Source organism: Hyaena hyaena, unplaced genomic scaffold, assembly GCF_003009895.1.
Source record: "Hyaena hyaena isolate Hyena2069 unplaced genomic scaffold, ASM300989v1 scaffold_862, whole genome shotgun sequence".
Classification (NCBI taxonomy): Eukaryota; Metazoa; Chordata; class Mammalia; order Carnivora; family Hyaenidae; genus Hyaena; species Hyaena hyaena.
This window is the reverse complement of record NW_024081494.1, coordinates 1-12074: the sequence shown is the minus strand read 5'-3', so window position 1 is coordinate 12074 and position 12074 is coordinate 1. Positions and strand designations below refer to the sequence as shown.

Genomic DNA, 12074 nt, shown 5'->3' with positions numbered 1-12074 from the left:
AACAGTGGGAGCAGCATCCCTGAGATAAAAATGGAGGCTTTCTTGGATTAGGTTCGGTCCCAAGAAGCTATAGAAACAAGGAAAGAGTTAACACAGAAAAGCCACAGTTGTGCATATCAGACTATTTATTCCTGTGGGAACACAAAATTTTAAGTGTAAACAATAGATAAAAGATTCTACTTAGAGATACTACAACTACCCACCTCTATTGACTGGAAAAAGTTAAAGGCTAAACAAACTCACACATAAAACTCTCTAGGTCATAAGAAGCATAGTTTAATTCCTCTGCAATATGCACTTTGGGCAAATAGCCTGTCCAGAAAAAAATAAAATGACTTTCAAAAAAATAAATAAATAAAATTACTTTCTTCAAAGTGCAGTAATTGAAACACCTGGGTAGCTCAGTCAGTTAAGCGTTCAACTTCAGCTGAGGTTATGATCTCATGATTCTTGGGTTCAAACCCCACACTGGGCTCTGCATTGACAGTGCAGAGGCTACTTCGGATTCTCTCTCTCCCTCTCTCTCTGTCCCTACCCAGTTCATGGGTGTGTTCTCTCTCAAAATAAATAAACTTAAAATAAATTAAAAATAACAAAATAAAAAACTATCAGATAGCTGAAATATATGTAAAATTTAAAGAATACCACAAAGGCAGATGAAAGCCATAACCAACATTTTTTAAATGATGCAACTGGTTCTTTGAAGAAAGAGCACAAAGCAGAGATATGAGCTCATGGAAGGGGCTGCAAGACAGTACCAAAGAGATAATGAAACATTAATTGGTAGATTTTAGGAAAGAAACAAAAAATTAATACTATTTTAGAAATAAAGTAAAATCTCAAGATATGCAAAGGAAAACAGAATTGTTGAAAATATTGTATTGTATAGAGGACAAATTATAAAATCAAGAAAAATAAAATTCAAATAAATAAAAAGGAAAGAAAGACTAAAGAGAAAATAATAGATGCCAAAGATAGACAACAGAGATCTAAATACTCATAGTTGGAATCCCTGAAAGAGAAAACATAGCTTACAAATAAAATAGAACAAGTATTTCAAAATATAATTCACAGAAATATTCCAGAAAAGACCTTTGAATCTATATACTGCAAACAACCCTTTCTACATTCAGTTGCCCCCCAATAACTCCTGCCAAATCAAGACACATAAAAGAGCAAAAATATCAGACTGGTTTCACACTTTTCCACATCAACACTCTGTTGGAGTGTTGTTCTCAAAGGAGCAATGTTCTCATTGTGAGCCAAGAATTTTATAGTCAGCCAAATTACCATTGGCTATAAAGTTCAAAGTTGGACTATAAAATACAGACAGTCAAAATTAAGCGAAAGGGGCAAAGAAATACACTAATTCTATTATTGCTCACAGGAAGAAGTTAACAGTTATCTTTAAAGAAGCAGATTTATGGAAATTACAGTAATGAAAAATCAATAGGGAAAAATGAACCTCCCAAATTATTAAAATTAAAATACAAAACAAAAAACAGCTACAATGATATTTTCAGGGGCACCTGGGTAACTCAGTTAAGTGTCTGACTCTTGATTTCAGTTCAGGTCATGATCTCACAATCATGATCATGAGTCATGAGATTGAACCCTGAGTGGGGCTCTGCCTTAGGTGTGGAGCCCACTTAAAATTCTCTCTCACCTTCTCTCTCTGCTCCTCCCCTGTTCTTTCTCTCTCTCTCAAAAAAGTAAAGAAATGTTTTCAATGTTTACAAAGTAACAAGTACTCTAGTTCAAAACAAATGACAGAAACAAGACCAGTACATCTGTCTTTTTATAAATAATGTAAATAAGTTAAACTCTTAAAAGGCTGTTAGAGGGGTGCCTGGGTGGCTCAGTTGGTTAAGTGTCTGACTCTTGATTTTGGCTCAGGTCATGACCTTACAGTTCATGGGATCAAGCCCTGCACTGGGCACTGTACTGACGGCAGACAGACCTGGCTTGGGATTCTCTGTCTCTCTCTCTCATTCTCTCTCTCAGTTCCCAACCCCTCTCAAAATAAATAAACTTAAAAAGTGGTTTTAGATGTATATATTGGTGTGTGTGTGTACAGACACACACCATGCATACATACACACACACACACACACAGGATGTAATCACACATATATACAGACAAGAATTTACCAGCTCTGTCCTAGAAGATAGATGTCCTAGAAGCAATGACACTCTAATAGCAATGATCATACTAAACTCCCAAACTTCACTTTCTAAATACGATCCACCACTACAATCAAGCAGGCATCCTTGAAGAAGTGTCCAATCTGAGAAATGGGACAGGGAAAGAACCTAAGTCTCCTAAGAACACAAGCATGAGAAAAATGAGGAAAATATCGAACTGATCCAAGTTGAGAACATCTTTCATAATAAAAGCCCTATCATTTTTTAAGACTGTCAAGTATATGAGATTGGGAAAGAGTGAGGAACCATTCCAGACTGAAGGAGACTGATGAGACACGGCAACTACATATAATACATGTTATCAGAAAGTTTCCTGGACTCCAAGGGAAAAAGAAGAATTTTTTGAATGGTTGGTAAAATCTGAATGGGTCGGAGAACTGCATGGTAGTGTTGTATTAATGCTGGTTTTCTGATTGGGAGGCTGCATAGTAGTCATGTAGTCATACAGTATAGTAATATAGTGGTAATATAAGCAAGCAAGTAATATTGCTTGCTTGAGGCAATACACACTGGAGTACTTAAGGATAACAAGGCATCATGCCAGAAAAAAATACAAATAGAAGAGAAATAATAGATATATGCAAGAAAAAGTTAATAATTGAGGAATCTGGGTAACAGAGATGGCAGTAAGTTTTTTGCAACTTTTCTATAGGTTAAAAACTATTTTTTAATAACAATAAATTACTCTTCAAAAAATGAATGAAAAATAAAACTATAAAGTTATTTTTCACAAAAATATAAGGCAAAGTATTCAGGACAAACACAATGTGAATTTAGTTAAAATATCACTCAATAGATCAAGACGACCTTTTAATAATAAACTTATAATTAACTCTTCATTAAGATAAAGGAGATATGAATATGTACCAAATAATATATTATGAACATTTTAATTTTTTTTAATGCTTATTTTTGAGAGAGAGAGAAACAGAGCACAAGTTGGGGAAGGCAGAGAGAGAGGGAGACACAGAATCCGAAGCAGGCTCCAGGCTCCGAGCTGTCAGCACAAAGCCTGATGCAGGGCTTGAAGTCATCAACTGTGAGACCATGACCTGAGCCGAAGCTGGACACTCAACATACTGAGCTATGCAGGTACCCTGAAGAACATTTTAAAAAACAAAAACTATGAGGTAGAGTCTTAGTCCATAAGAGAGTAAGTGGCCAAAAAATTAAAAATAACATATTTGTACATATTTCCAGAATGGCATACTTATAAGATTTTTTATTATAGTACTACTTGTAATATCAAAGATTAGAAACATCCTTTATGTTTACCAATAGGAAGCTCATTAAATATATTATAGTATATACATAAAACAATGTACCTGGAAAGGAAGCTTACTTTGGAAAAAGTCCCAAGATGTACTGCTAAGTAAAAGGAAAAAAAAAAAAAAAAAAAAGCATAGAACAGAAGAGAAGCAAGATATATGCCACCTTTGCTTTAAAAAGGTGGGGAGGGGCGCCTGGGTGGCTCAGTCAGTAACGCATACAACTCTGGCTCAGGTCATGATCTTGCGGTCCGGTCCGTGAGTTTGAGCCCCATATTTGGCTCTTTGGTGATAGCTTAGAGCCTGGAGCCTACTTCAGATTTTGTGTCTCCCTCTCTCTCTGCCCCTCCCCTGTTCATGTTCTCTCAATCTCTCTCTCTCTCTCTCTCTCAAAGGATAAACACTTTAAAAAAATTCTTTAAAGGCAGGGAAAATAAGAATCTATATTTGTATCCATTCTTACCTGAATAAAGAAACAGCTAATTATGTTTATATAAGAAACTAACAACTGTGGTTAGTGAAATTGGGTAGGACTGGGTAGATGGGAGAGAGGGTTTTCACAGTATTAATCTCCATTCTTTGGTTACTGAACCAAGTGAATGTATTAGTTATACAGCAAATTAAATTAAAAATAGCTTCTTAAAGCAAACAAAAATTAAGGCATAGAAGAGTTAAATTACATAACTAATGTACACTAATGTGTCACATAAACTAGTAGTTTTATTCTAATAGTCATTCTCCTTTCTGATACAACAAATCCCTGAATTCTAAATAGGCACAAGATTGTACAGAATAACAGCTACATTTCCCAGCTTCACCTGCATCTAGGTACAGGCAGATGACTAAGTTACAGCAAATGAGTTCTAAGGGGAGAGGTGTGAAACTTTCTAAGTCATGCCCTTGAAGGAAAGAATTGTGCCCTGAGCTTCTCTTTTTTCTCTCCTTAAAAATATCTGAAACTCAAACATGGCAGTAATCGATCTGACCATACAGATGAGGTCAATATCCTAAGGTAAGCAAAGCATCAAGATCGAAGGGTTCTGGGCCCTTGACAAGTGGAGGCACCACATTAGCCCTGAATTATTTATGCTTTGACAGCTACGTAGAGAGAAATAGACTTGTTTGAGCTATTGTTAATTTAGGTTTCTATTATAACAGCCAAACTATATCTTCATACAACACATGAACTCATACAAATATCATTATATATTAGGCCCTTAAAAAAACCTACAAAGTAAAAACATAGATGTTATCTGATTACAATACAATAAACTTAGAAACTATTAACAAACCCCAGGTTAAAAAAAAAACATTCTACTACTGAGATCCCTAAAAAATTTATCTTAAAACAACTTTTAAGAAAAACTCACAACTGTATAATACTTATAAATTTATAATAATGAAAATCTACACCTAAGAAACAATGGGATATAAGCAGTGGTCAGAGAAAAAAGAAGTCTTAAATACTTATATAAATAAATATAAATACATTAATAAATATAAAAATGAAAATAAATTAGGGGTGCTGGGTGGCTCAGTCAGTTAAGCATCTGAGCCATGATTTCGACTCAGGTCATGATGTGACAGTTTGTAAGATCAAACCCCGAGTTATCAGGGGGATAATTATCAGTTATGCTATTAGAATGGAACTTACTTGAGATTCTCTCTCTCTCTCTCTCTCTCTCTCCCTCTCTCTCTCCCTCCCTCCCTCCCCCTTTCTCTGCCTCTCTCCTGCCCTCTCAATTGCAAAATAATTAAATAAACTTAAAAAAAAATGCCCGGATGGCTCAGTCAGTTAAGCATCTTGGCTCAGGTCATGATCTCACGTTTCATGAGTTTGAGCCCTGCATCAGGCTCTGCACTGATAGTGCAGAGACTGCCTGGGATCCTCTCTCTCTCCCTCTTCTCTCCACCTTTCTCTGTCTCTCGTTCCTTCTCAAAATAAATAAATACAAACTTAAAAAAAAAAAAAAACGAAGTAGCGGCACCTGGGCGGATCAGTCAGTTAAGCCTCTGACTTCTGCTCAGGTCATGATCTCGCAGTTTATGGGTTCAAGCCCCACAACTGGCTCTGGGCTAATAGCTCAGAGCCTGGAGCTTGCTTCAGATTCTGTCTTCCTCTCTCTCTGCCCCTCCTCCACTCATGCTCTGTCTCTCTGTCTCAAAAAATGAACATTAAAAAATGTTTTAAAAAACAAAATAAATATCAGGAAATTAAAAGGATTTCTTGTAATTTCAAGAAATTACAAGAAGATATAATAAGCATAATTTTAAAGTATTTATTTATTTATTTATAGAGACAGAGGGAGAATGCTAGGCAGGCTCCACACTGTTAGTCCAGAGGCTGATGCAGGACTCGAACCCATAAACCATGAACTCAGATCATGACCAGAGCTGAAACCAAGAGTCCAGAATGCTTAATTGAATAAGCCACCCAGGTGCCCCACATAATTTTAAAAGATAAAGGGCAGAAATTAGTGAATTGTTAATCAAAAACATGAATAAATAAATCTAAGAGGCCAATCTTTAAAAACAAAAGATAAATCTATTATTTAGTTTAATCAAGAAATAAAAGGTAAAGCTCAAATAAATAAAATCAAGAAATAAAGACAGAGGTGTAGTGGCCAAGAGCAGACCATCCCAAGACAGATCATTTTGGCACAAACATTACTTTGAGTTAAAAACAAACAAGCCCCAGCAGATACAGGAAAATCTCTTTACCTCCTCCTCAGTAGTAACAGGAAGAGCACTATTAACAGAATTGTTTTTAACCTAAGAAACTTATGTACGTAATAGGGCAACATTTATTTTCCAAACATCTACCTTCCTGCTACGGTCTTTCTCTTTCTGGTATCCTCAGATCCCTACCCTCCTCCTCAGCTCCTATAAGCCTCCTGTTGCCTCATAGTCTTTGGATTCTCCATGTTTTTCTAGATTCCCCATATGTATGCTATTAAATTTGATTTTCACTGGTTAATCTCTGTCACATCAATTTATTTAGTCTAGCTAGAAGGACCTTAAAGGAAAGAGGAAGACTTCCTCTCCAACAGAAGAAATTAAAAGAACGAGAGGCTATTTTAACCATCTGTGAATAAATAAACTTCAAAACCTGGGTGAAATTAATAATTGTCTAGAAAAATACAGTATATCAAAATTGGCCCCCAGGAAGATAGAAAATCAAAACAGACCATTTATCATATAATAAAAAGGTTGTACAAGTTAATCTTTCCTCAAAGTACTAGGTTTAGATGGTTTACCAAATCGGGTTTAGGCCATTTCAATGTTTTGTTTTCTTTTAGCTTTTTTTTAAGTTTATTTATTTTGAGAGACAGAGTGAGTAGGGAAGGGGAACAGGGAGGGAGAAACAATCCCAAGCAGACTCTGCACGTCAGCGCAGAGCTCGACTCTGGGCTGGACCTCAGGAACCATGAGATCATGAGCTAATCCAAGACCAGGAGTTGGCCTCTTAACTGACTAAACCACCCTCAGGTGCCCCTCAATGTTGTTGGGTTTTTTTAATATCCCAGAACACATAAAAAGGAATGGTCCCTAGCTTTTTTTATTGAAATGTACATGACATTTATACCTAAAACTAAGAAAAAAAGCTACAGAGAAGTCTCGCTTTCAAATGCAAAAATCCTAACTAAAATTTATCAATAACATTTCAACAGCATATTAAAAGAATGATATATCATGATCAAGTGGGGTTTATTCTGGAAATGTGAAAATAATTCAATATTATGAGCTACCACCATAATTTATTTTATTAATAGATATTGAGAGAAAAACAAGATTATTTTCACAGAAACTGAAAAGGTACTTAGTAAAAATTCATACCCGGGAATGTGAATACTTCTTTAATGTATGAATATCTGATCCCTTACTCTTTCTAATATAGTAAATTACCAAACTGAGTTTTTTTCTGGATGAGTTGGGAAAATTCTTTACTAGAATTCTTTACATCTGTCTTTACACATATTATACACATAATATATTATATGTGTTATATTATAATACATATAATATATTATGTATATATTAGAGATCTCTCCCTCTGGTAACTTTGTGTCAACAGTAGCTTCTAGATTTTGTGCCTTACTGAGAAAGGTCTCCTTTCTGAAATTATATAAAACATCATCACGCTTTTTCTTTATGTATTTAATATTTGGTTTTCAAGTCTTTCATTCATCTGGAATTTCTTGTGGAAGAAAGATTAAGGAGAAGTGCCAGTTTAGTCTTTTCTGCATAGTTGACCTATTTTCCCAACACTACACTAAACTTTTACACCAATGATTTGAAATGCTAGCTTCTCCTAAACTAAGTTCCATGACAGATTTGGGTTTATTTCTGTATTTTCCCTGCTGTTCTACTGACTAGTATATTAAAAAGATAGTATCAAAATTGTTTCAATATTTGTATCTTTATAATATACTTTAATATTTAATAATGGTCCAACTGATTGTTATTGCATATTAAGATAATAAAATTTTTTACAGAAAAAACTTTTGAAAATAGGGTGGAATTCAAAGAGAAAGTATTTTATCCTTGTAACTTTTTGAGAATGTATAACATCATTAAAAAAAGGACATTTTTAAAAAAAGGACATTTACTGGGTACTTACTGTGTTCAAAAACTTTTGTGAGAAACAGGTGAAAGGCATGATGTTACATTAGTTAAGGTTAACTTACAGTTTCATTCTAGTGAGGGAGACTGTTTGCTTCACAATCGGGGCTCACTCTCTTTCTCCATCTTTTTCTCATACACACTGTCTTTACATAATCAATGTTCATCCTCTTTCTGTCTCTCTTACACATATACTCACATGCACATCCTATATTGTTAAACTTATACATACCTGTTTGATTTCTTCAACAGCCAAAGTAACTGAGAACAAGACTGCCTGACTAATGCTGCCCTGACAGGAAATGTTACAGGCAGATTTAGGTCCTTACATATATATTCCATTTCTTTCACCATTGTCCAACTGTAACCTGAAATGAAGGAAATAAATTCCATTTTTCTAACGGGAATACTGAAAGTCAATTAAATAAGAAACGGGTCACCTGGGTGGCTAATTTGGTTAAGTGTCTTGGTTTCAGCTCAAGTCATGATCTCCAGGTTTCATCAGTCTGAGCCCTGCATCCAGCTCCCCACTGACAGTGAGGAGCCTGCCTGGGATTCTCTGTCTGCCTCTCTCTCTACCCCTCCCCTACTCACTCTGTCTCTGTCTCTCTCAAAATAAATAAATACATAAAACTTATTAAAAAATAAGAAACTAGGGACGCCTGGGTGGCTTAGTTGGTTAAGCGTCCGACTTTCGCTTAGGTCATGATCTCACGGTTCGTGGGTTCGAGCCCCGCGTCGGGCTCTTGTGCTGACTGCCAGCTCAGAGCCTGGAGCCTGTTTCAGAGTCTGTGACTCCCTCTCTCTCTGACCCTTCCCTGCTCACGCTGTATCTCTCTCTCCTAGAAATAAATAAAACATTAAAAAAAAATAAAAAATAAAAAATAAGAAACTAAGTTAAATTACTTATAAATGTAAATTCATAGGTAATTTATAAAAATTTCCCTTTGAATACAGAGTGCCTTAAAATACCACTTAATACATGAAAATATTTTAGGTGGGAAATGTAGACAAAAAATTAATTCTAAAACCATGCCACAAGAGACCAAGAGCAAGTTTAACAAAACATTAAAATATTAAAAAGGTTTCATGGGGCACATGGGTGGCTTAGTCGGTTAAGCATCCAACTTTGGCTCAGGTCATGATCTCATGGTTCATGAGTTCAAGCCCTGCATTAGACTCTGTGCTGACAGCTCAGAGCCTGGAGCCTACTTCAGATTCTGTGTCTCCCTCTCTGCCCCTCTTCTGCTCATATCTGTTTCTCTCTCAAAAAAAAAATAGAATAAAATAAAATGGTTTTACTAATCTCCCAAGCACAAAAAAAAAACAAATTTTGATATGCTATCTTAAATATTCTAAAGCTCTTCCCTTAGGTATATCTGCATCATTAATAATCTCTGTAAACTTATATTTTCCATTGTGTAATTAAGTATTCTTTTCCAAGAGAAAGATGGCTGCTAGGTACTAGATGTTTAATTAATAATTATCAGGGCACCTGGGTGGTTCAGCTGGCTAAGAGTCTGACTTCAGTGCAAGTCATGATGCCCCAGTTCATGGGTTCAAGCTCCACACTGGGCTCTGCACTGTTGGTGTGGAGCCTGCTTGGGATTCTCTCACTCGCCCTCTCTCTCTGCCCCTTCGGCATTTGTGCACTCTCTCTCTCTGTCTCTCTCTCGAAATAAATAAAACCTTTAAAAATTTTTAAGTAATAATTATCGCCATGGTTGTTTTTTGGCTAGTCCAAATTATTTATACATTTTACCTAAAGTAGAAATAGTGGTAAAAATGACTTTTATATATGCATTTTAAATCATGTTAAGACATTGTGGAAAACACACTTGCCTGTTTATAAAAACTTTAAGCAAAAAGTTCTGTTTTTTAAATAACACTAAACTTTGTCGAAAGCAGGCTGTAAAAAGTATTGGTCAAAAAAGGAACATTTTACAGAAAGCCTATGTAAATAAGTTAGTCTAGCAGCTAAATTCCTCATGAAAGAAGGGCAAAGTTCTGCTTTCCTGGAAAATATGAAAAACTGTATCATTTTAAAATTTTATTTATTGATTGTATTGATTTTCAGTGAGAAAGAGCACAAGTGGGAAAAGGGCAGAGAGAAAGAGAGACAGAATCCAAAGCTGGCTCTGGACCATCAGCACAGAGTCCAAAGTGGGGCTCAAATTCATGAACTGCGAGATCATGACCGGAGCGGAGATCAAGAGTTGGACACTTAACCAACAGCGCCACCTAAGTGCCCCTGTATCTTTTTAATTAGAAAAAGGGACTGCTAACAAAAGCTATATTTACACGACTATAAACTTATAAACTCTCCTTTCTAAATCTGAAATAACAAGTGAGGGAGCATAAAGTGCATGTTGGTAATGACAAGAGGCCAGTGGAAGAAAAGCAGCCTGGAAGCATTCAACACCAAAATGACTTCAAAATCCAGATATAGTAAAATTCAGTTCAAGCATGAGGTTAAGCCAGAATTATACTAAATAGTGATAAAAGGAGCTTGGAATCAGTAAAGAAGTTACTAAACTCTTTATAGTTTACCTTATTTCAACACTTTGAATTATAAGCAGTATTCCTTAATGAAATTAATAAAAATTAAAGTGATTAAAGAATTAGAATTAAGTTAAAGCACATTCTTTTTTCTCTGAATCTTACACTTGTTGGCCGAGGGGGCTAGAACCTAAATGTCACTACTCACTAGAGAGCAGCTACCCTAATCTAAAAAGTTAACATCTGAAAACAATAAATGCAAATAAGTAAAAAATGAATGCCCCAAACACAGGATAACGACTAACATCTCAGGGCATCTGGGTGGTTCTGTTGCTAGAGCATCCGACTCTTGATCTCCCCTCAGGTCCTGATCTCATGGTTCACGAGAATTGTTTACCTGGAAATCAATACCTCCGTATGTGGAAGAAATAGAAAGATGAACCCAAATAGCATAGTCAGTTTCAACCAGGAAGAATAATCTGAGTGTCACGTCCATCCTGAAGTGAAAAGGTGAAAGGAAAGAAGGGATCCAACCTAGAGAACAGCCTCGTGGCCTCCCACTTCCCTGGCCAACCAAAGGGAGCATGAGGGCACCAAAGTTCTAGCAAACTACTTTTGGGGGCCTCCCAATGTCTACAGAACAGAACTGGTGCTCTTCCACCACACTCCCTTTACTTCTGGCCTCACATCACTGCAGAAGTTTTTGTTACTACTTCTTTATCTTTCATCTGACATAGGAAGTTGCTCCAACGTCAAAAGAGTATATTATGTTTTCCAAGTTCAGAGAGACAACTCACGATGTGTTTAAAGTTTATAAAAAGGCAGCTTTGGTTAATCTAGACCTTGCAAATAAATATTTCCCATTGCAGCTTGGTAACAGAATATCACCAATGAATACAGTATCTATCTGAAATAAAAGAATGAAGAGTCATGCAGATGTCTTTAGGACCAAACGTTTCTCTCTATTAGGCTCTGAGATTCTGGAGTAAGTTTTTGGTTTTGTACTTCGAGGTGTTATTTTTATATTTCAAGTAGATTTTAATTTGAAATATAAGAAATACATGTTAAAAATTATTACCTTCATTGACTTTCTCAGGATGCCATCCTGTTGTCCAACCCAGGGAAAATGTGACATCTGGAAAGAAGGATGTCACCGTGTCTATAAAAGGTCTTGCATCCACTACTCTGCTATTTCCATTTGGACCAGGAAGAATATCAGCATTAATCCATACAGGACGCTTCAGATGCCTCTTCACATTTTCCAGGAGCATCATGGATGGTTCCACAGCTGCTAGACTAAAAACACAGTTTGTTATCAATAAGATATATTCCTAACGTAAAAATAAAAAGTTCTTTTATTTTATTATTATTATTTTTTTTTACAAATAGTTTATTGTCAAGTTAGTTTCCATATAACACTCAGTGCTCATCCCCACAAGTGCCCTCCTCCATGCCCATCCCCCCCTCCCCCCCACATCC

The 12074-nt window shown here is 35.9% G+C and overlaps 1 protein-coding gene across 1 annotated transcript in view; it reads right to left on the bottom strand.

The window, feature by feature from the left end:
- LOC120222321 (protein FAM151B-like) overlaps positions 1-11901 on the bottom strand; it is a 42743-nt gene extending 30842 nt beyond the window's left edge. The window contains exons 1-2 of the mRNA XM_039220124.1: positions 11674-11901; positions 8329-8464 (exon numbers count right to left, since the gene is read on the bottom strand). Coding sequence (XP_039076055.1) covers positions 8329-8464; positions 11674-11869 — 332 coding nt within the window. The 5' untranslated portion in view covers positions 11870-11901. The remainder of the gene's footprint in view (positions 1-8328; positions 8465-11673) is intronic.
- Positions 11902-12074: the final 173 nt, after the last annotated feature.